At 49.1% G+C, this 24,159-nt stretch overlaps 1 protein-coding gene across 2 annotated transcripts in view; it reads left to right on the forward strand.

Moving 5' to 3' along the window:
* ITSN1 (intersectin 1) overlaps positions 1 to 24,159 on the forward strand; it is a 155,536-nt gene that overhangs the window by 63,555 nt on the left and 67,822 nt on the right. For both annotated transcript variants that reach the window (XM_054713510.1, XM_054713508.1), the window contains exons 9-16: positions 260 to 323; positions 1,759 to 1,896; positions 3,174 to 3,286; positions 7,139 to 7,401; positions 8,162 to 8,311; positions 8,399 to 8,539; positions 19,352 to 19,439; positions 19,558 to 19,697. In XM_054713510.1, coding sequence (XP_054569485.1) covers positions 260 to 323; positions 1,759 to 1,896; positions 3,174 to 3,286; positions 7,139 to 7,401; positions 8,162 to 8,311; positions 8,399 to 8,539; positions 19,352 to 19,439; positions 19,558 to 19,697 — 1,097 coding nt within the window. The remainder of the gene's footprint in view (positions 1 to 259; positions 324 to 1,758; positions 1,897 to 3,173; positions 3,287 to 7,138; positions 7,402 to 8,161; positions 8,312 to 8,398; positions 8,540 to 19,351; positions 19,440 to 19,557; positions 19,698 to 24,159) is intronic.

Here is a 24,159-nt window from a genome sequence, read left to right on the forward strand (position 1 = left end):
ATGGTGCTCCGGACCGAGGGGCAGCTTCCAGTTCGAAGCTGGTTTTTCCACTCACCCTGTCTGTCATCCGTGTAACAGACGTGGGTTATGTGCTGTGCTGCGTGTTCCTCCCGCTTCCTGTGGGGTTTAGTTTCCTTTGAAAAGCCCCTGGAGTGAGAGTGAATGCGTGAAGCGGGGGCTGCATGGGGTTGCGTGGCCGGGGTGCTGGGCAGTGGCGGGTGGCTGGGTCACGTGACACTTTCTTCTGGCTCCCGCGCAGGTCCCCAGGCGAGAACGATTCTCATGCAGTCGAGTCTGCCGCAGGCGCAGCTGGCTTCTATCTGGTAAGGGGGACGGCCTTGGTTTGTACAGAGAGACCCCGGATTTCTTACATTGGGACGGCTTCACCAGTCTTTCGATTAATGCCGTTATTTATAGGGGGGCATGGAATATGCTTACTTTTTCAATGACTTGTAATGATTACCTGTCTTACATGTTCCCATTTTGATTCTGAAAAATGCAAAAGCAGAGAGGTTACTGTAACAGCTCTCAAGAACTCAGAGCCCCACCTGAACGGTCTGCACTCTGGCCAGCCTGTCCTCCCTCCTCTTTCGGTTATTTACAGCCAGCTCTGCTGTGATGTCCTTTTCACCTGCTAATATTTCAGCTCGTGTCTCCAAAAGAGACGGGTTTTTCTTAACATGACTACAATACCAGTTATTCCACCTAAATTTAATAGTAATTCTTAACACATTGCGGATGGATCATGAGAATTCTCGCTTCATGTTACACAGTGTTTTACAAAGTATCATACTTTGAAAAGATATTTGCTTGTGAGAACATAATAAATAACTTCAGAATGCAATGGGTATTTAATTTAAAGTGTGCCTTTAACATTTATGTAAAACGTTTTTTGTACTCGTTCAATAGAAACTTATCTGGCCAGTGGGTAAAGCCAGCAATGAAACTACTGGTCCCAGTGTGTTAAGTTAGTCAGATGGAATTCCACCTGAGGAAATGTCAGGGTTAAGAGGAGTTTCTTGACTTAAGGCATCAGCCAGGCCAGCTGCCCAGGGCAGCCTCCGCCCTGTCGACGTGCTGTGAGCAGCTCTTGGTGTCCACAGTGTAAGTGGGATCACATTCTCGGACTTGCCAGGAAACCTGTTTATGCTAATGAGCTACTAGTGCAGGCTGGTTATGGAGAACCGTGGGGATTGAATCCTCAGACTGAAGAGCAGAAAACACCTCAACTGTGGCTGGAGGCCGTAGAGACCCTCCGTGAGGCCGGGATCAGGGTTGGCCAGCTGAGCCCAGCGGCTCGCACCTGCTCTTGTACGAAGTTTTGTGGTAGTGCCCCGCCTGTTTGTTTACACAGCGTTTGTGGCTGCTTTCTGCTACAAAGACAGATTCAGTGTGAGAGGCTGTGTGAGAAAAGCTGAAATGCTTACTGCCTGCCCTGCTAGTTTGCTGAGCACAGTGTTCAGGCACACGTAGACTGCAAGTATGATCCATTTTAACCGGGCTTGCAGGATAGAGGAGAGTGTAATTATAGCGTAGTAACCTTTGTTGGATGCTAACCATCCTTTCAACTCGATGGATTGTCTCATTTCATCTTTGCAACAGCAGTATGAAATAGGTGCCGTTTTTATAAACTGAGGCACAGAGAGACTTCATTGGCCTAGAGGCAAAATAAGCAAATAGAACATTTAGATGACGCGTGAGGAGTAGCCAGCACGCGTCTCCGGGAAACCAGGTCACAGCGCGCTTCTTGTTGGGCAGGAACCTCTCTGACATTGACCAAGACGGAAAGCTCACGGCAGAGGAGTTCATCCTGGCCATGCACCTCATCGACGTGGCCATGGCTGGCCAGCCGCTGCCGCCCGTGCTGCCCGCGGAGTACATCCCGCCCTCCTTTCGGTAAGGAGCACCTCCGGGGCCCGTGTGCCCAGCGTGCAGAGGTCACACTGGCTCTGGGGGCTGTGTGCTGGCCATTTTTATTCCTGGCGAGGAGACCAGTGTCCGTGAGCTCAGGAGACCCTGTCGAGGCTCTGCTCACCTGGGCGCGCTCCTCACGTCCAGGCTGCGGGACACTGAAGGCGAACCCTCTACCGCAATCTCTGTGAAACGTAAAGCGAAGCACAGTGAAGCGAGGCCTGCCCGTGTCAGTGAACCGTCCAAAGACGGGAGCTGTTTTACCGATCGGTGGGCCTGAAGCTCGCCAAAGTCTCGGCAGTGAAACTGCGCGCCTGTCCGGGGCAAACAGGCGAGGCGTCTGCCGGTGGAGGGGGGACGCTGGCGATGGAGACGTTGTAGTCAGGACGGGAACAGAAGCGTTTCCAGGCTGAAGCCCAGCCCGGGGGTGGGGGGTGGGGAGGGACCGAGGTCCAGGGGGAGAACCTGCAGCGACCAGCACCCCCCTGCACAGCACCCCCTCCCCTCCCCTCCCGAGAGTCCCCGGAAAAGACAAACCCGAGGCCTTACAGCGCAGAGGGAAAGAAAGATACGCGTTTCTATACTAATTCCTCAAACATCAGGAAAGACGACAGAAAATGGTATCCTAAGAGTTAGAGAAAGGGAGCTGTCTCTGTCAGGTGCCGGGACAGGGGCAGGCTGAGCAGGCCCGGGGTGGCAGTGTCTGCGGCCGGAGGGCGGGAGGTGGGGGGGGAGGGGGTCATGCTTGGAGGTGGCTCTGGCTCTGGAACTGAGAGCAGGCTGACGAGTCCAGTGGAACCCGTCAGTCACCCACGTGTTTTAAGGGCGTCAGAGTGCAGGCGTTGCGTGTTTATGAAGTGTAAGGCGGACAGACGTTACATAGAGGGAACGAGATGCTCCCTCCCGGTGAGCGAGTCCAGGCGGAGTAGAATCCCGTGAAGGTGAGGGTGATGGCGATGGCCATGGCGCGAACCCCTCCTGTGTCCTGGCCTGTCCTGGCCCCTGGGGCTGCTCACCGATTCATTTCTCCGGGGTGCCCTGATTCTGGCGGTGGTTCCGAACATTTGAACACGTTGGCACTGAGCCCGACGACGCTCACATACTTAACTTCTGTAAACGTTGTCAATAGTGAGGATCCAATCTTTTTCCCACAATACCATGATACAGAGCCCAATCTCTCACAAATCTTTTCCACAGTTTGCTCAATCCCACCGGACAGCTTGACGTCACTTTCTCTTTTTTCTTCTTTTCCGCCATCGCAGGCGCGTCCGCTCTGGCAGCGGCGTGTCGGCCCTGAGCGCGGCCTCGGCGGACCAGAGGCTGCCCGAGGAGCCGGCGCTGGAGGACGAGCAGCCGCCGGAGAAGAAGTTGCCCGGTAACTCACGTTCTCGTTCTGTCAATCAGGCTTTCTCTCCGAGGCAGAGGGGCAGGAATACACCTGATGGCGTTCTCGCTGTGTTCCTTTAACTGACCTTCGAAAGGAAACACGGTTAACACGCTTTTGGATTTGCATGTATGTATAGAAATGAGAATGTAGTGTACTCTGCAAACGCACCTTGTTCCAGCTTTTACATGGACATCGGATTATTCACGCAACAAAAAGCTTATCAATGTTATTTATATAGCACTCACGTTAATAAGTCTTTAAGGAGATTGCTTAAAACCACCAGAAATAGGAACTGAAATCGCTACTGTTACTTTCTCATGCTGTTGGGGAGAATTGGAGAAGTCTTAATAACAAGAAGCTATTTTAAACATAACGTGTAAATAATCCTCATTCACGAGGATAACCCCATCACAATATTAAAATACCAGAGGCCCACACTTGGGGGTGGGGTCCCTCAGCCTGGCCTGCGCCCTGTCGCTGTCTGGGGCCCTTCCGGGGATGTCCGACTGCCACGGAGGCGGGAGAGGCTCCCGCCACCACTGCTGCGCTCACCAGCCGTGAGCCCGGCTTCTGGCTGAGCGGTGCTCCCCCTGTGGGAGTGCACTGACCACCAGGGGCAGGTCCTGCATTGAGTGTCTGCCCCCTGGTGGTCAGTGTGTGTCATAGCGACTGGTCATTCACTGGTTGGTTGATTTGCATATTAGCCTTTTATTATATAGGATTCTAAGGCAGCTGTGAATTATTATTATTTTTAAATATATTTTATTGATTTTTTATAGAGAGGAAGGGAGAGAGATAGAAAGTTAGAAACATCGATGAGAGAGAAACATCCATCAGCTGCCTCCTGCACACCCCCCACTGGGGATGTGCCCGCAACCAAGGTACATGCCCCCGACCGGAATCGAACCTGGGACCCCTCAGTCCGCAGGCCAATGCTCTATCCACTGAGCCAAAGAGGTTTCGGCAGCTGTGAATTATTTTTTATTTTTTTTTTTATTTAATAAATCTTTATTGTTCAGATTATTACAATTGTTCCTCTTTTCCCCCCCATACTCCCCTCTACCTGGTTCCCATCCCACCCTCTTCCCTTACCTCCCCCACACTATCCTCATCCATAGGTGTACGATTTTTGTCCAGTCTCTTCCCGCACCCCCCACACCCCTTTACCCCTGAGAGTTGTCAGTCCACTCCCTCTCTATGCCCCTGATTCTATTCACCAGTTTATTCTGTACATCATATTTTTAATTCTCTTGATTTTTAGATTCACTTGCTGATAGATATGTATTTGTTGTTCATAATTTTTATCTTTACCTTTTTCTTCTTCTTCCTCTTCTTAGAGAATACCCTTCAGCATTTCATATAATACTGGTTTGGTGGTGATGAACTCCTTTAGCTTTTCTTATCTGTGAAGCTCTTTAGCTGACCTTCAATTCTGAATGTCAGCTTGGCTGGGTAGAGTACTCTTGGTTGTAGGTTCTTGCTATTCATCACTTTGACTATTTCTTGCCACTCCCGTCTGGCCTGCATAGTTTCTGTTGAGAAATCAGCTGACAATCGTATGGGTGCTCCCTTGTAGGTAATTAACTGTTTTTCTCTTGCTGCTTTTAATATTCTCTCTTTTGCCCTTGGATTTTAATTATGATGTGTCTTGGTGTGGTCCTCTTTGGATTCCTCTTGTTTGGGGTTCTGTGTGCTTCCTGGACTTGTAAGTCTATTTCTTTCACCAGGTGGGGGAAGTTTTCAGTCATTATTTCTTCAAATAGGTTTTCAGTATCTTGCTCTCTCTCTTCTTCTGGCACCCCCATAATTCTGATGTTGGTACACTTGAAGTTGTCCCAGAGGCTTCTTACACTATCTTCAAATTTTTTGATTCATTTTCTTTTAGCTTTTCCAGTTGAGTGATTTTTGCTTCTTTGTATTTCAAATCTTTGACTTGATTCTTGCGTTCCTTTAGTTTGCTGTTGGGTGTCTGTATAATATTTTTTATTTCAGTCAGTGTATGTTTAATTTCTAGTTGGTCCTTTTCCATATCCTTGAGGGTCTCTTGCATATCCTCGAGGGTCTCGCTAAATTTATCGGCCTTTTCTAGGAAATTCTTGAAAAACTTTATAACCGTGGTTTTGAACTCTATGTCCAGTCGTTTGTTTTCCTCCATTTCTTTGGTTTGTGATCTGTTTCTTTGTCTCCGCATTTTCGCTGCTTCCCTGAGTTGGTAGGGTAGCTTTGTGTGCTAGGTGTCCTATATGGGCCAGTGGCTCGGCCTCCCCAGTTACCTGAGGTGGACACTCTTGGTGCACCCCTTTGTGGACTGTGTGTACAGCCTTGTTGTAGTTAAGTCTTGATTGCTGTTGGTATCAGTGGGAGGAGTTGACCTCCAGGCCAATTGGCTGTGAGGATCAGCTGTGTCTATGCCGGGAGACAGCCTTATTCAACTAGACTTGCAAAATTGTAAAAGCCTCTGTGCTCAGCTTGGATGGGGCGGAGTTTCAGGGTGGAGCCTACAGCCTTGGCTTCCCATCAGCCCTGCCCTATGAGGTTCCTGGGTCTCAGTGTCCCTCTGTACTCCCTGCAAACACCTCTGAGAGAAAGGCGCCCTCGAGTTTCGCCTGCTGCCAAACAGTCTAGTCTCTCCCCCAATGAATCTGGATTCCCAGATTCTCGCCCGGAACTGGGGTTCAGTGCAGTCGGAACTGGGGTTCAGCGCAGTCCGGAGCTTTTGTCTCCTTCCCACCAGGGCAATCCTGCGGCACAGTCAACAGACCATCCTCTGCGCGCATTCACATGCACGCCTCCGGAGCTCTGCCTTTTGCTGCTCCCCTGAGTTTCTGCCTTACAGCCCAGATTCCCCCAGTATGAGCCTGGGTCCCCAGGGTCTCGCCCGGTACTGGGGTTCAGTGCAGTCGGAGCTGGGGTTCAGCGCAGTCTGGAGCTTTTGTCTCCTTCCTGCTAGAGAATGCCAGCCAGGCACTCAGCCGCCCCGTCCTCTCCGCACGCCCACGCCCGTGTCTCCGTACCTCAGGCTTTTACGGCTCCTCTGATTTTCCTTGTGGTTTTCTCTTTCCTTCTAGTTGTAGGATTTCCACTCAGCCAGCTTTCCTGTGGTTCTGGATGATGTCCGTTTTGTCTTTTAGTTGTATTTTTGAAATTGTTGTGCAAGGCTGCAGTTTAGGTGTTTACCTATGCCGCCATCTTGGTTTCTCCAGCTGTGAATTATTAATGGTGATGATAGTGATACTAAGAATAAGTGAAATGTACTAGGGAGTTTCTGTGCTCAGTACTTGGTCAGTGTTGTTTTGTTGCATTTAAAGTGCTCGGTGGTTAACTGACGTGCTCAGGACACCAATTTTCCCAGTTTCCTCTTTAAATTAGTGTGCTCACTGATGAGACACTAGTGGAAATGTTCGTGCGAGTGTGCTGAGGACAGTGAGGAGTAAACGTTAAGAATGCGTGGTCCTTGCCTCCAGAAGGTGATGTAACTGAGGGTCAAACGTCCATGGAGAGAGTCATCAGGGCAGAGCAGGGGTCACCTGCCGAGTCAAGGTCATGGAGAAGGAGACGTAGAGTAACCGCAGGAGAGGAGGTTGCCGTAGACGACGCAGACTTGCCATGGGAAGAGTCTGGAAATGGCGCTCTGAACGCCATGATGTGGCGCTCATCGTGAGGCGGGAGTGTGTGGGCAAGGAGCGAGGGGAGGCATTGTCGCTGCTCACGAAGGGCCCGGGCAGGAGGGACGCAGGGGCCCGGTGTGCGCTTCTGCCACAGGCCGGGGGCCTCGAGGTCGTCCTCCCACAGGGCATGTTGAACATGACTTTCCAGAGCTGTTGGTTTCTCGTTTCAAAGTGACCTTTGAAGATAAGAAGCGCGAGAACTTCGAGCGCGGCAGCCTGGAGCTGGAGAAGCGCAGGCAGGCGCTGCTGGAGCAGCAGCGGAAGGAGCAGGAGCGCCTGGCGCAGCTGGAGCGCGCCGAGCAGGAGCGCAAGGAGCGCGAGCGGCAGGAGCAGGAGCGCAAGCGGCAGCTGGAGCTGGAGAAGCAGCTGGAGAAGCAGCGGGAGCTGGAGCGGCAGCGCGAGGAGGAGCGGAGGAAGGAGATCGAGCGGCGCGAGGTGAGCCCTGCGGAGCCCTGGCACGGGCGCCGTCTTCCTTTCCTCTACCGCCCGTGGTTCCAGGACATTCAGAAATGTGAAGCCGTCATCAGGTCTGATTCCAGAACATTCCACCCCCTAAGAAACTCCTTGCCCACTGAGCAGTTCCTCTCCCTTCCCCCCACCCCCTAAACCCCCCGATGTACCTTCTGTCCATGTAGGTCTCTCTGGCCGTCATGTAACGGGTCGTACAGTGTGCGGCCTTTTGTGTCTGCTCTCGCTTACATGCTGTTTTCAGGTTCACCCACATTCTAGCATGAATCGGTACTGTGTTATCTTCTGTGGCCGAACAGTACCCCTCTATGTGAATATACCACTGGTCACGTATCCATTCATCGGTGATGGATATTGGGTTATTTCTACTTTTTGGCTACTATGAGTAAGTTTGCTACGAGCATTCACGTACAGGTTTTTGATAAGACGGTTTTATAACAAGCCACAGGTACCGGCTAAGTATGTCTCCAGACTTTCCCCTGCACTCGTGTACAGTGTAGAGACACGGAGGTTTGTTTGGTGGAATGGGTGGGGATTCAGTGCAGATTTTTTAACCGCTGTATTTATCTAAGTTTTATTTTCCTGTTTTGTAATGGAATTTCTTGAAATGTTTAATAATATTTCATCCCTAAAGGAAAAGACTTTCCCGCTGTTAACGTTTATTAGGAGACAGTGTACAGTGGAAGAGCTGAACAGTTAACAGCCCGTCTGTTTCTGTGTGTCCCAGGCCGCAAAACGAGAACTGGAAAGGCAACGACAACTTGAATGGGAACGAAATCGAAGACAGGAACTATTGAACCAAAGAAACAAAGAACAGGAAGACATAGTTGTCCTGAAAGCCAAGAAGAAGACTCTGGAATTTGAATTAGAAGCTCTGGTGAGTGAGGTTGGATTATGTTTTGGGAATATATTAACATCAAACCATTAAAATGGTAATAATTTTATTATTTTTCATTTATTTAAGAATGATAAAAAGCATCAACTTGAAGGAAAACTTCAAGATATCAGATGTCGACTGGCCACCCAAAGGCAAGAGATTGAGAGCACAAACAAGTCCAGAGAGCTGCGGATCGCCGAGATCACCCACCTGCAGCAGCAGTTACAGGTGAGGACGGTCCCTGGACGCTCAGCCAGCACCACGCGCTTACCATGCACTCTTAGCACGCACTCAGCACCACGTGCTTAGCATGCACTCTTAGCACGCACTCAGCACCACGCGCTTAGCATGCACTCTTAGCACACACTCAGCACCACGCGCTTAGCATGCACTCTTAGCACGCACTCAGCACCACGCGCTTAGCATGCACTCTTAGCACGCACTCAGCACCACGCGCTTACCATGCACTCTTAGCACACACTCAGCACCACGCGCTTAGCATGCACTCAGCACCACGCGCTTAGCATGCACTCTTAGCACGCACTCAGCACCACGCGCTTACCATGCACTCTTAGCACACACTCAACACCACGCGCTTAGCATGTACTCTTAGCACGCACTCAGCACCACGCGCTTACCATGCACTCAGCACCACGCGCTTAGCATGCACTCAGCACCACGCGCTTAGCATGCACTCTTAGCACGCACTCAGCACCACGTGCTTAGCATGCACTCTTAGCACACACTCAGCACCACGCGCTTAGCATGCACTCTTAGCATGCACTCAGCACCACGTGCTTAGCATGCACTCTTAGCACGCACTCAGCACCACGTGCTTAGCATGCACTCTTAGCACACACTCAGCACCACGCGCTTAGCATGCACTCTTAGCATGCACTCAGCACCACGCGCTTAGCACGCACTCAGCACCACGCGCTTAGCATGCACTCTTAGCACGCACTCAGCACCACGCGCTTACCATGCACTCTTAGCATGCACTCAGCACCACGCGCTTAGCACGCACTCAGCACCACGCGCTTACCATGCACTCTTAGCACACACTCAGCACCACGCGCTTAGCATGCACTCTTAGCACGCACTCAGCACCACGCGCTTAGCATGCACTCTTAGCATGCACTCAGCACCACGCGCTTAGCATGCACTCGGCTCTGTGAAGTCGCGATGCAGCAGATCAGGTCCTTGAATCAACAGGCTGTTGAGTAAACCCCCTCAGCCACGTTAGCTGCGCGTTGCCGGGCCGGGCGCTCCCTGGGCACGAGGGTCCAGCCGTGAGCCGCAGAGGGGAGGGCCTCGCCTTCGTGCAGCTTGCCTTCTGTGTGCAGGGCAGACAGACACTAACAAGACAGTCAGGCACGCCCTCTGTGAGAGCGCGAACAGTGCGCTGCGGCGTGAGCAGGGAGGACACCGCCTGGGTTGAGAGGGTTGCGATCTTAAGGTGGCGGGACAGGCCTCGGTGAGGGTTTCATTTGCCAGAGACTTAGGAGAGGAGCGGCTAAGCCGGGGGAGGTGCGGCAGCGCAGGTCCCAGGTAGGGAAACAGCGGGGAGAGGGTCCCGAGGCTGCAGTGGGTCCCTAAGGTACAGGTGCAGCGGGGAGACCCTGTGGCTGGGGCAGGCGGGGCTGGATCCATCACGGGACTTGGGCTTGATCGTGATCATGACAGTGAAGAAGTGCAGGAAGTGTTTTGGGGGGAGTATGAGAGACACACGGAGAGTAGGTGGGGACACAGTAGAGTTCAGCTTTGATCTTATTGCCTATGCAGATGACCACCAAGCTGTCATAACATCACCTGGTCTGGTTTCGGTTGTTGAAGCGGGGGGTGGGGAGCATCAAATTCAAGTAGATATTGTTCTGCATATCATCATGTTTTAACTGATTTTAAAAAAAATATATTTTATTGATTTTTTACAGAGCGGAAGGGAGAGGGATAGAGAGTTAGGAACATCAATCAGCTGCCTCTTGCACACCCCCTACTGGGGATGTGCCCACAACCAAGGTACATGCCCTTGACCGGAATCGAACCTGGGACCCTTCAGTCCACAGGCTGACGCTCTATCCACTGAGCCAAACCGGTTTCGGCTGTTTTAACTGATTTTTATCTCAGCTTCTTTTCTCAGCACGATGATCGTGACATTTATCTGTTTTGTTGCGTGAATCAGTAGTTTGCTCTTTTTCATCATTGAGTAGTGTTTCCTTATTTATCAGTCACCTGTTGATTGACATTTAGGCTCTTTCCAGTTCCAGACTTTTGTGAAAAAAACAAAAACAAACCTGCAGTGGTCATTTATTTCCAGGTCTTTATGTGGAAATACGTTTGATTTCTGTTGGTTAAATTTTAGGAGTGGAATTTCTGTGTCATATAAATGCGTGCTCAACCCTATCCGACTGTTTCCAAAGTAGTTGTACATCTTGCATTCTCACCAGCGGTGTAGGAGCGGTTGTACATCTTGCATTCTCACCAGCGGTGCATGAGCGGTTGTACATCTTGCATTCTCACCAGCGGTGTAGGAGCGGTTGTACATCTTGCATTCTCACCAGCGGTGTACGAGCGGTTGCACATCTTGCATTCTCACCAGCGGTGCATGAGCGGTTGTACATCTTGCATTCTCACCAGCGGTGTATGAGCGGTTGTACATCTTGCATTCTCACCAGCGGTGTACGAGCGGTTGTACATCTTGCATTCTCACCAGCGGTGTAGGAGCGGTTGTACATCTTGCATTCTCACCAGCGGTGTATGAGCGGTTGTACATCTTGCATTCTCACCAGCGGTGTATGAGCGGTTGTACATCTTGCATTCTCACCAGTGGTGCACGAGCGGTTGTACATCTTGCATTCTCACCAGCGGTGTAGGAGCGGTTGTACATCTTGCATTCTCACCAGCGGTGTAGGAGCGGTTGTACATCTTGCATTCTCACCAGCGGTGTACGAGTGGTTGTACATCTTGCATTCTCACCAGCGGTGTACGAGTGGTTGTACATCTTGCATTCTCACCAGCGGTGTATGAGCGGTTGTACATCTTGCATTCTCACCAGCGGTGTATGAGCGGTTGTACATCTTGCATTCTCACCAGCGGTGTATGAGCGGTTGTACATCTTGCATTCTCACCAGCGGTGCACGAGCGGTTGTACATCTTGCATTCTCACCAGCGGTGTATGAGCGGTTGTACATCTTGCATTCTCACCAGTGGTGCACGAGCGGTTGTACATCTTGCATTCTCACCAGCGGTGTATGAGCGGTTGTACATCTTGCATTCTCACCAGTGGTGCACGAGCGGTTGTACATCTTGCATTCTCACCAGCGGTGCACGAGCGGTTGTACATCTTGCATTCTCACCAGCGGTGTATGAGCGGTTGTACATCTTGCATTCTCACCAGCGGTGCACGAGCGGTTGTACATCTTGCATTCTCACCAGCGGTGTATGAGCGGTTGTACATCTTGCATTCTCACCAGCGGTGTATGAGCGGTTGTACATCTTGCATTCTCACCAGCGGTGCACGAGCGGTTGTACATCTTGCATTCTCACCAGCGGTGTATGAGCGGTTGTACATCTTGCATTCTCACCAGCGGTGTACGAGCGGTTGTACATCTTGCATTCTCACCAGCGGTGTATGAGCGGTTGTACATCTTGCATTCTCACCAGCGGTGTATGAGCGGTTGTACATCTTGCATTCTCACCAGCGGTGTATGAGCGGTTGTACATCTTGCATTCTCACCAGCGGTGTATGAGCGGTTGTACATCTTGCATTCTCACCAGCGGTGCATGAGCGGTTGTACATCTTGCATTCTCACCAGCGGTGTATGAGCGGTTGTACATCTTGCATTCTCACCAGCGGTGCACGAGCGGTTGTACATCTTGCATTCTCACCAGCGGTGCACGAGCGGTTGTACATCTTGCATTCTCACCAGCGGTGCACGAGCGGTTGTACATCTTGCATTCTCACCAGCGGTGCACGAGTGGTTGTACATCTTGCATTCTCACCAGCGGTGTATGAACGGTTGCACATCTTGCATTCTCACCAGCGGTGCATGAGCGGTTGCACATCTTGCATTCTCACCAGCGGTGTATGAGCGGTTGTACATCTTGCATTCTCACCAGCGGTGCATGAGCGGTTGTACATCTTGCATTCTCACCAGCGGTGCACGAGCGGTTGTACATCTTGCATTCTCACCAGCGGTGTAGGAGCGGTTGTACATCTTGCATTCTCACCAGCGGTGTATGAGCGGTTGTACATCTTGCATTCTCACCAGCGGTGTATGAGCGGTTGTACATCTTGCATTCTCACCAGCGGTGTAGGAGCGGTTGTACATCTTGCATTCTCACCAGCGGTGTATGAGCGGTTGTACATCTTGCATTCTCACCAGCGGTGTACGAGTGGTTGTACATCTTGTATTCTCAGCAGCGGTGTACGAGTGGTTGTACATCTTGCATTCTCAGCAGCGGTGCATGAGCGGTTGTACATCTTGCATTCTCACCAGCGGTGTAGGAGCGGTTGTACATCTTGCATTCTCACCAGCGGTGTACGAGCGGTTGTACATCTTGCATTCTCACCAGCGGTGTACGAGCGGTTGTACATCTTGCATTCTCACCAGCGGTGCATGAGCGGTTGTACATCTTGCATTCTCACCAGCGGTGTAGGAGCGGTTGTACATCTTGCATTCTCACCAGCGGTGCACGAGCGGTTCAGTTGTTCCTCATCCTTGCCGACACTTGGCATTGTTATCATTTTTTGCTTTAACATTTCCACTTGGTGTGGAACAGTGTCTGACAGTGGCATTAATTTGCATTTTCCTGAAGCTAATGCCATTGGGCATCACTTCCTATGGGTATTGGCATGTGTCTTCTTGTGTATGTCTTTTTGTGAACAAATCTTTTGCCCATTTTCTTATTGGGTTGTTTTTATGAGTTTTTTATTCTTTTAACAAGTCCTTTGTCAGATATATGACTTGCAAATATTTTTTCCCAGTCTGTGGTTTGCCTTTTTTTTTTTTTTTTCTAATGGTGCTTTTTAAAGTTTTAAATTTTGATAAATCTTATTAAGTTTTTCTTTTATGGTTCATGGTTTTTGTGTTCTATCTAAAAAAATCCTCGGCTAGCCTAAGATTGCAGATATTGTCTCTTCTGTTTTCTTCCAGTGGTTTCGTAGTTGTATTTTCATGCTTAGGTCTATGATTCATTTCAAGTCGATTTTTATGTAAGTAGAAGGTGAAGGGTAAGGTTCATTTTTCTCCATACTAGTACCTAGTTGGTCTAACTACATTTATTAAAAATACTATCATTTCCCCACTGAATTACCATGGCAGCTTGTTGAAAATCAATTGATCGTATTTGTCAAGGTCTTTTCTAGACTCTGCTCCCTTGATCTGTGTCTTTTCTTTCACCGGGACCTTACTCTGTTGATAATTGTAGCTTTATAATAATTTTTTAAACCACTTACTCTGAGATCTTCAATATTCTTTTTTTTCTTCACACTACTTTGGCTAGTTTAGATCCTTTACAATGCCACATAAGTTTTAGAATCAGCTTGTTAATTTTTACAAAGACACTTAGAATTTTGATTGGTGTTTCATTGATTTTATAAATCAATTTGGGAAGAATCGACATCTTGACAATATTGAGTCTTATGGTATACTAGTATTTCTCAATTTTATTTCAGTTGTTTTAAATTTCTCTAAACAGTGTTTTGTAGTTTTTAGTGTATAAGTCTTGTACATATTTTGTAAAGTTTACCCCTAAGTATGTCATGGTTTTGGATGTTATTTCAATTTCCTATTATTTGATGCCAATATATAAAAATATAATTTATTGCTATATACTGACCTCATATCTATGATATTGCTTAACATTCGTATTCCTTAGAGTTTCTGTGTACATAGTTCATTGTTTGCAAATGAAGACAGCTATTTCTTATTTCCAGTCTGTCTACCTTCCATTGACGTTTGTATTTATTTATTTGTCCGAACTGCATTGATCACAGCCTCCAGTGCTGTTGTGGGTAGAAATGGTGAGAGGCCTGGTTTTGACCTTAGGGGAAAGGCTTCAGTCTCACCATTAAGGACGGTGCTAACTGCAGGTTTGCTGGTAGCTGCCCCTTTTCAGGTCGAGGGACTTCCCCCCCCCCTTTCTGCTGAGAGCGGTGGTCAGGAACAGGTGTCTGATTGGGTAACTTTTTTCCTGTTTTGGTTGAGATGTTTACATGTTTTCCCCGTTTGTTTTCTTTAATATATTTTATTGATTTTTTACAGAGAGGAAGAGAGAGGGATAGAGAGTTAGAAACATCGATGAGAGAGAAACATCGATCAGCTGCCTCTTGCACACCCCCTACTGGGGATGTGCCCGCAACCAAGGTACATGCCCTTGACCGGAATCAAACCTGGGACCCTTGAGTCCGCAGGCCGACGCTCTATCCACTGAGCCAAACCGGTTTCGGCGCCGTTTGTTTTCTTTAATACAGAGGGGGGCAAAAGTAGGCTTAGAGTTGTTTACTAGTATATGGAAAATAATGTGAAATTATTAAATAACAATACAAGAATAAACTTTCCAGTACTCAACTGTAGACCTCCTTTTGCCCCACCTGTACAATGGCTTACTTTGGTTGAAATTTGAATGTTAGACTACCTTCTGTTTCTGCAATAAACCACACTTGGTCATGATGTATTGTCATTTAAAAAATATTTTATAAGATTCAGTTTGCTGTTATTAAAGATTTTTCATTGAAATTCATGAGAAATATTAGTTGATAGTCTTCTTGTAATGTCCTTGTCTAGTTTTGGTCTCAGGGTAATCAATACGAAAACAAGCTGGAGAGTATCCTTTTTTCCCTATTTTCTAAAAACGTTTGTGTTGAAATGGTATTTCTTCTTTGAGTGGCATTCACCAGCGAAGCCTTCTGTGCTGAGAGTTTTCTGTATGGTAGGACTTTTAATTGCAAAAAATTTATTATTATTATTATTTATTTATTTTTAAAAATATATTTCTTTTATTGACTTCAGAGAGGAAGGGAGAGCGAGAGATAGAAACATGAATGACAAGAGAGAATCATCCATTGGCTGCATCCTGCATGCCCCCACCGGGGATCGAGCCCGCAACCCGGGCATGTCCGTTGGCTGGAATCAAACCCAGGACCCTTCAGTCCGCAGGCTGACACTATCCACTGAGCCAAACCACCTAGGGCAAAAATTTATTCAATAGTTGTAGGGCTCCTCAGATTCTCTGTTTCTTCTTGAGTCTTTTGATAATTTCTGTCTTTCAATGACTTTGTCCTGTTCCTCTAAGTAATCAAATTTATTTGTATAAAGTTATTTACAGCATTCTCTTATTATTCTTTAGAAGTCTGTAGTATCTGTAGTAATGTCACGTCTTTCATTCCTGGTACTGAAATTTTGTATTTTCTCTCTCCCTCCCCATCTCTTCCTCTTCCTTCTCCTCTCCCTTCCCCTCTTCCTTCTCTTAATTCTCTCTTCCCTTCTTCCTCATCCTTTTCTTCATCAGTTTTTGCTAGAAGTTTATTGGTTGTATTGATTTTTTAAAGCCTTTATTTCTATTATTTTTTTTCTCTATGGTATGTTCATTTTCTGTTTCATTTATTGAGGCTTTTTATTTCCTTCTATCAACATTGAGTTTAATTTGCTTATTTTTAGTTTCATAAAGGGGAAACTTACATGATTGAATTTGGACCTTTCTTCATTTCTGATATAAACATTTTAAGCCATAAATTTCCCTCTAAGTATTGTTGTAGCCATATTACACAAAACTTTAAATGTGTAGTGTTTTCATATTCATTCAATTCAAAATATTTTTTATTTCTTTTGTCATTTTTCCTTTGATGAGTTATTTAGAATTATGCTGTTTAAACTCCAAATATTTGGAATTTTTCCAGATATCTTTCTGATTGCTTTATGGCTCAGCATAGGATCTGTCTTGGTGAATCTTGCCTGTCACTTGTAAAGAATGTGCCCTCGTGGTTGGGTGGAGTGCCCCGTAACGGCAGCCAGATCACGCTGATTCATGGCGGGGTGTCTTCCACGTCCTCACTGGTTTGTGACTTCCTTCGGCTGCTGGGAGAGGGTGTTGGACTCTGTCATTTTCTACATGTGGGTTTCTCTTCAGTCCTGTCAGTTGTTTCAGGTTCTTGGAAGTCCCAATCAGTTGGAGACATAACGTAATAGTATCAGATGTTCACTGCCACAGATGGCTTGAAAACATTATCCCAGCTCTCTCTGTCTTTCATTAACTCTTTATGAGCAGTTTCATAAAACATTCCCTTGGAAAACTTAGGAGTGAAGGCCATGTGCTTATTCATTATCGCACCAAACACACTTTTATTATTTAAGATTGACACTTAGCATGTTCACTTATCTACACTAATAAAAGAGAAACATGCAAATTGACCGTACCTCTGCTACGCCCACAAGCCATGCCCATCAGCCAATCAGGAGAGAGTATGCAAATTAACCCAACCAAGATGGCTGTGGCCACGGAGCGAGCAGGAGGCTTGGGTTTCCCCAGCAATGGAGGAAGCCAAGCTTCCCGCCCACTCTGGCCGGCCTTGGCCTCCGCTCAAGGCTACAAAGTTTCAATTATAGAAGATAAATAAATCCCAACAAAAATGGCGGCAGCCTTGGATCTGGAGAGAGCAGGAGGCTTGGGTTGCCCCTGGCAATGGAGGAAGGCAAGCTTCCTGGCCGGCCCTGATCTCCGCTCAAGGCTACAAAGTTTCAATTATAGAAGATAAATAAATCCCAACAAAAATGGCGGCGGCCACGGAGCTGGAGAGAGCAGGAGGTTTGAGTTGCCCCTGGCGATGGATGAAGGCAAGCTTCCTGCAGCCCTGGCCTGCCCTGGCCTTTGCTCAAGGCTTCAAAGTTTCAATTATAGAAGATAAATAAATCCCAGATACCAGGGCCTCCGCTTGGGTCGCCAGGGGGTGTGGCCGGCCTGCAAACCACCTCAGGCCCCTTGCCCAGGCCGCCCCATGCCCCAAGGGAACCCCCACCCTGATCTGGGACACCATTCAGGGCAAACCAGCTGGCCCCCACCCGTGCACCAGGCCTCTATCCTATCTAATAAAAGAGTAATATGCAGATTGACCATCACTCCAACACACAAGATGGCTGCCCCCATGTGGACACAAGATGGCCACCACAAGATGGCCAGCAGGGGAGGGCAGTTGGGAGGGACCAGGCCTGCAAGGGAGGGCAATTGCGGGCAATCAAGCCTGCAGGGGAGGGCAGTTAGGGGTGACCAGGCTGGCAGAGGAGGGACATGGGGGGCGACTGGGCCTGCAGGGAAGGGCATTTGGGGGGGACCCAGGCCTGCAGGGGAGGACAGTTGGGAGGACCAGGCCTGCAGGGAAGGGCAGTTGGGGGGACCACACCTGCAGGGGAGGGCAGTTAGGGGCAAACAGGCTGGCAGGGAAGTAGTTAGGCATCAATCAGGCTGGCAGGGGAGTGGTTAGGGGGTGATCAGGAAGGCAGGCAGGCGAGCAGTTGGGAGCCAGCAGTCCTGGATTGTGAGAGGGTTCAGGCTGGGCTCCTGTGCACTAATTTCGTGTACCGGGCCTCTAGTCCTATATAATAAAAGGCTAATATGCAAATCTTCTCCTCAATTGGGAGTTCGACCATGGGGCGGGTCTGACTGGCCAACCACCCGCAGCCCCTCCCCCTGGCCGGCCTAGCCCCAATGGGGGTGAGCCAGCTGGTCCCCACCCATGCATGACTTTGTGCCCCAGGCCTCTAGTTGATAATAAAATATAAATCAGGGTTCCTGAAAATGTGGTGAAGTAAAAAATAAGACATGTTTGAAGAAATCCAGGTCATGGTAGGCTTTGAGACAGGGGCTCCCTTTCCTTCCTGGAACGAGGGGTCCTTGCTGTGCCAGTGAGTCAGGGAGCCCTTCATGTGGTTTTGCCGTATTTAGCCACATGGGCTGTCACATTTACATGCGTAAGAGGAGCTGAGTGGTCTGAGCCACGCTTCTTGGTGCTGCTCACGGTTTGACGTGGTTCCGGAGAGACTGGTGCTGGAGGCGGCCTGCCTTCGTCCGGGGAGACGGGAGGAGCTCGTGGCTTTTGGGGAACGACCTGTTTTGTCCAGATTGGCTGTGTGTGTGGATTGTTCACACGAGAAGATCATTCCAGCTCCTCCCTGTGCAGCTCCTAAACCCCGCTGCTCCTCACACATGCGGCACTCAGTGACTGCTGACACGCAAGCCAGGGTGTCTGAGGGTGGTTGTTCCAGAAGACTGGCTCTGAACCCGGATGAAAAACATTTTTAAAGATACTTCTGTTTTTTCAAACCAAAAGCCAATATAGAGAGATTTTTTTTTTAAATGTAGGTAAAAGTAGAAGTTAAATATTCCTCATTATACACTGGAAGGCTGTCATTTTACTGAAACGTACAGAAACTGTTAGGGTGATTTCAGCTGAACTTAAGCAGGTCCAGTGCTTGGCAAGTCATCCATGACATAGCCTTGTCCCGTGTGATGTGGGCTTTTTCTCATGTCGGTTAAAAAATAGTTGTTTCAGGAATTGTGGTGCGCCTTGAAATGGCAGCTCCTTTCCGAGTGTGGGGCGCCCTGTGGCAGCCCCGTGCCAGGCTGGAACTCTGGTTTGTGTCCAGCTTCCCGCGTGTGGTCGGCCTCTGCGGGGCCCATTACAGAGCCACGTTCACAGCAGCTAGTTCCCGTTAAACCCCGCCCCCGGCCCAGCGCCGCGGAGAAACCGGTACTTTAATGTCTCGCCAAGTACACTTTTTAAAGCTTATAAACAGGCAGGAAGTCAATAAAAGTTTAAGAAATATCGAGGGAGCTATGACCATCTCAGCTTGATCTCAGCGCAAAGCATTTGACGAACAGCGAGCTCCTGGAAGAAAGTAGGACGCGCCCCCACTGGCGACGGCACGCGGTTCACCCCGAGGCCTGGGCTGCGGGTGGGAGTCTTTGGGGCACAGACGGACTGAGGTCTGTGTGGAGGGTCAGCCTGGCCCGGGCCCTCCCTCACTCACCGCCCTTGCTCCCCCGCAGGAGGCCCAGCAGATGCTCGGAAGGCTGATCCCCGAGAAGCAGCTGCTCCATGACCAGCTGAAGCAGGTGCAGCAGAACAGCCTGCACAGTAGGTGTTGCTGTCCTTTCGCTTTTACTGACGAGAATTTCCTCACTTGAAAGAAAAGTAAAAACCGTTTCCTCGCCGCCAGGTGGTTTTCTTACCTTGCGATGTTTTTCCGAAACAGGAGACTCACTCCTTACGCTCAAAAGGGCCTTAGAAGCAAAAGAACTGGCTCGCCAGCAGCTCCGAGAGCAGCTGGATGAAGTTGAGAAGGAAACGAGATCCAAACTGCAGGAGATCGACATTTTCAACAACCAGCTGAAGGTACCGTGCGGGCCTGCCCGCCCTGCCCTCTCCCGTCCCGCCAGCCCGGGCGGCGCACGGTACTCAGTCCCGGGCGTGAGATCCATCAGGCTGGTTGGACGTCAGACAGTCTGAACGCATGTCTCTCCTCTCACACGGGGAAGTGATTCTGGCATCTCTAGATGATGGGGAGTGAGTGGCCCCGCGTGGCGCCCGTGTGAGCTGAGTCCGTCCCTGTGCGTCCCCCCCCCCCCCCCCGTTGTCTGTGGCTAACTACGGCAGGGTGAACGCCAACGCCAGGTGCGAGAGCTCCCCTTCCTTGGGGTCTTTGAAGACGGCTGGAGAGGGGCTGTGTTCTCTTTTAAAACCAAGAGTTTTTCTGCCACTTTGTATCTTCAGGATTGTCCTGGAATGTAGGTCTTTATTTTGTTGCCTTTTATTTTAAGTTTATTGTTCAGTGGAGTGATTGCTTTGTCTCTGTCCGGAAGTGGTGTGTGAATTTGTCCCATTTGCACCAAGTTCAGAAAATGCCAGAGCTCGGAGGGGAGTGGAAGACGGTTGTCCCGTCCCCCTCTGATTGGGTGCCTTCAGTTTCACTGCACAGCCTCGTCCCCTGAAGAGTGTGACCCTGACAGTAAGCCCAGAGCGCACGCACTTCATTCCCCATCAGCAGTGACCACAGACTTTAGGCTGAAGTAGATAGTGGAGCTTTTAGTAATTACATTCTGATATGAAATTGCATTTTATACGTTTTTTTCAGGGACTCATTTTCCTTTTATAACTTAAAATCCTTTGTACTGACTTCAGCTAATTTAGCTTTTGTAACTAAGAAAAAAGTAAAACTCCTATTATTTTTTATTAAAAATAGAAAAATTAGGAAGCATATTTGAGATTTTTAGTTGACCTTTGAATTGAGATTCCAGGCTAAATTTTCTAGAATCTGAGTTAAGATATTTGTGCTTTTCTTTTTCCCCCCAATGATAGGTAATACAGTTTTCTCAATTGTACAATTCCAGGAAAGTGCTCTTAGGGGAAATTTTTTTGAGCCAACTTAGTGATTTCTTTTCACTTGGCTCCTGTACTTACACAGAGTGTGTGTGTGTGTGTGTGTGTGTGTGTGCGTGCGCGTGTGTCTGTGTGCTAAGCTTTCTTTGTCAAAGTTAGTAATGATTAGTTAATTAAAATTAATCGTCTTGTCTGAGTGAGTCTTCCCTCTTGACACACTGTGTGCGATGGTGGACGCTCCTGGTTGCCAGCTGGGGAGGCACAGCCCGCTCGTCTTTACAGCGGGCCGTGTGGGCCAGTGCGTCTGCCACGGGTGCCGCCGTCGGGAAGAGACCGCCCGGTGACTGGCCCTGTGCGCGATCCATCACACGAGAAACTGAGTCGGTGTACTGTTGCAAAGGTGGACGGTATTTTGTATCTTAACAAAACAGAATGTGTAGGATGAACTCAGAATCAGGAATTACATTCCTCACGTTCGTGGGCCATCGGGCTTACCTTCGAGCCGGCGGTTCTGGCAGCATGCTTCCTGCCTGGGTGACAGCCGCCTCCAAGCCGTCCCCGGACCGGGCTGTGGGCAGGCCCGTGAGGCGGCTCTTGGCTTCAGACACCGGCTTTCCTGGCAGGCAGTTCCCTGCCAGGGCAGCGCAGGCCCCGTGTCAGCGGCCGGGAGGGAGCCACGCTGGAGAGAGCTGCAGGGCAGACGTCGGGAGGAGCGTGCTCGGGAGGCGCGTGCGGGGAAACTGAGGACAGGAGAGACCCAGAAGGAGGAGCAGGGACGGCGAGGCCAGTCGTGGGAATTCAGAGAATGGGCCGCTTTCTCGCACCGTAAATGATGTTGGGCTGTTCCATGGTTTGCTGTCTTGTTTTGTTCGAGATTAAGTTTTATTTGTACCTGCGGGTCATTTTGAAAAGCCCCTTTCCCAGAAGAGATAAGTCTCCGGCTCACTCACAGTGCGTGTGCGTGGGAACTTGGCGCAGATCCCGTGAACGTGGAAACGAGCAGGACACTCCGAGGCCCAGAAGAGCCGGCAGCTGCCGTGCCGGGTTCGGTGCCAGCCCCGGTGCCGCTGTGGCCGGCGGGGGAGTGTTGTTAGTTAGGGTGTGGGTTACTTTGTTTATGAGATTTTAAAAACATTTAAGAAAAGGTGATCTGGGAAAAGGCAAAACTCAGTCTGTTGCCCCTGCCCGTGCCCCGACCGGGAATCGAACAGAAACGTTTAGGTGCAGGGATGACACCATCAGTGGGCCACCGGCCAGGGCAGATCTCAGTCTTTAGAAAAACCTACGTTCCTTTCGATTCCCTTGTTTAGCCAAACCTCTGACCATTGTATCCTTCAGATGGACATGCATTCAAAATAATGGGATATTGCCTTGTAAATAAAGCTCAGGCATCTCAGGGAAACTTAGATTTTCCAGACAAAATGGAGCCCGCTTTCTCTTTCTGGGGATGTGAGGGCGCGTGAGAGCGGGTTCTTCACAAGCTCTTCCTGCTGCCAAGAGGACAGCATCTTCCGGCTCTTTCCCTCTCTGTCCACCTGTTTCCTGACCCCTTCACACGCACATATACGTGCACACACATGTTGTGTACACACGCACATGCGCACACACACACACCCCATATGCACACCCTCCCCAGTGCATTCCTGTTGGCAGCCGGCTGTGCTGCAGGGAATTGGACTTGTGTTTGGTTGAGTGCTGACCCCGGGTTAGAGGTCCTATTTAAACATGTCTTAGAATTTAAATAACCATCACCGTTTCTGTACTCCTGCTGCTTATGGGTGAGGAGTGAACATGCTTTATGGTTTTGTGGTGAGTGGAATATCAGTTGACCCTGATTTCGGTGCAGTTTCTCGGTTTTGTAATACAGCGGTTTTTCAGGCTTTCACACAGGGACTGACTGCCCTGTCCTTGTGGGGTTTGGTAATTGGCTTGTAAAAGTAGCTTTCGATTTGTTTTGCAGCCTCTTAATTGGGCTAAGTTACTGTAATTTAAGACCCAAAGGCTTTTTGAAAATTCTGATATTGTGTGCTACGTAATACTCCCGGGTGACAAATAAGTGAGGCTGGTTTATGTAAAAGCACTTACGTAGGCATTAGATTCAGACAGAGCAACACCCGTGTTTGTGATGCTGGTGCCTAGATCAGTTTCCAATTTAATATTAACACGAAGAAAATTATTATAAATTAAAAGATGTCTCCTGATTTAGATTTAATGGGGTTGAGCTCATGAACTTCAAGTAAGTAAGGTATACTAATTTTGTCTCTTTTCTGAGACAGCCTGAGGCAAAAACCAGAAGCAGAGTTCTCCTCCAAAAAAGTTAGCCCGAATGAGCAGGAAATGCCCGTGAGCGCGCTCTGCGGGGCCCTCTCTGCGCCAGCGTCTGCGCGGGCGTCTCTGAAAGGAGTCCCGTCATACTGTGCAGGGGTGCTGCTTTCTCTCCAGTGACCCCACTTCACGCGGCACCTCACTGTGCGTGTCTCCAGAAGCAGGGAGCCGAGCCGTCAGTGTTCAGGTCAAGTGGCCCTGTGCCCCGCACAGCCCAGAGCAGCCGGCTCCGCGAACTCGGCAGCGGGCCAGGCTCTGAGGCAGAAGCTGGCTTCTCCAGCATTTAATTTGTCAAGCGATGGCTTTAGAGACACTTGGCTGCGCGCCAGAGCTGCCCGGAGATGTTTTATGGCGATAACATCTCCATTCTCCGGGGAAGGAGTGCGCTCCCTCCTCGGGTGAAGGGATCAAGTTAACAGAAGCTGGTTTTCACTTATCTTAATACAAGATAGGATCTTTATTTGCCCGTCATTTTCTTACGGAGGTTCGTGATCTGTTTGATCAAAGCGCTTTGAAAGTCAGAGTTCTCTGCAGGAGGAGGCCCACGCCCCCCTTTGGCGAGCGGCTCAGTGGTGCTCGCGAGCCAGAGCTTGCGCACGGCCCTGGTTACGAAACTGCTGTTTCCCAGAATTCTGTGGGCATTGTTGGTGATGAAGACCTCATTTTAATGTATATCCACTTCACACTTACGGGAGTTTTATCTTCCCTGTATTTGTTTGTGACATGTAGCTAACACTTCTTTAATGAACATTTCGTAATTTCTTACTTCCTAAGAAAGGTATCATACTGTTATTAGGAGGTAGGTTAAATTATTACACACTATGTCTAGTGTAAGACATATCAGACCCTTGAATAGAACTCATAGAAGAAAAATCAGCAAAGTTGTACTCGATATCCTATTGTTGGAGAAATATGCAGCCAAGACACGAGTCATTAGTTTTAGGGAGACCCACCCGTGAGATACTGAGTTTTGATTCTTAGCAATTTTGTACTGGTTCGGTTTTTATCTTGGTTTTAATAGAGAAGTAACTGACACGATTGAATGGCATTTGCAGGGTCCTGACCACCAGCAGCAGCTGACAGAACTGGTGACGCTTTTCTGAGCTGGTCTCCCAATAGTTCTGTCCTTTCCCAAGGAACCAAGTTAGTGACG

This window comes from Eptesicus fuscus, chromosome 3 (assembly GCF_027574615.1).
Source record: "Eptesicus fuscus isolate TK198812 chromosome 3, DD_ASM_mEF_20220401, whole genome shotgun sequence".
Lineage (NCBI taxonomy): Eukaryota > Metazoa > Chordata > Mammalia > Chiroptera > Vespertilionidae > Eptesicus > Eptesicus fuscus.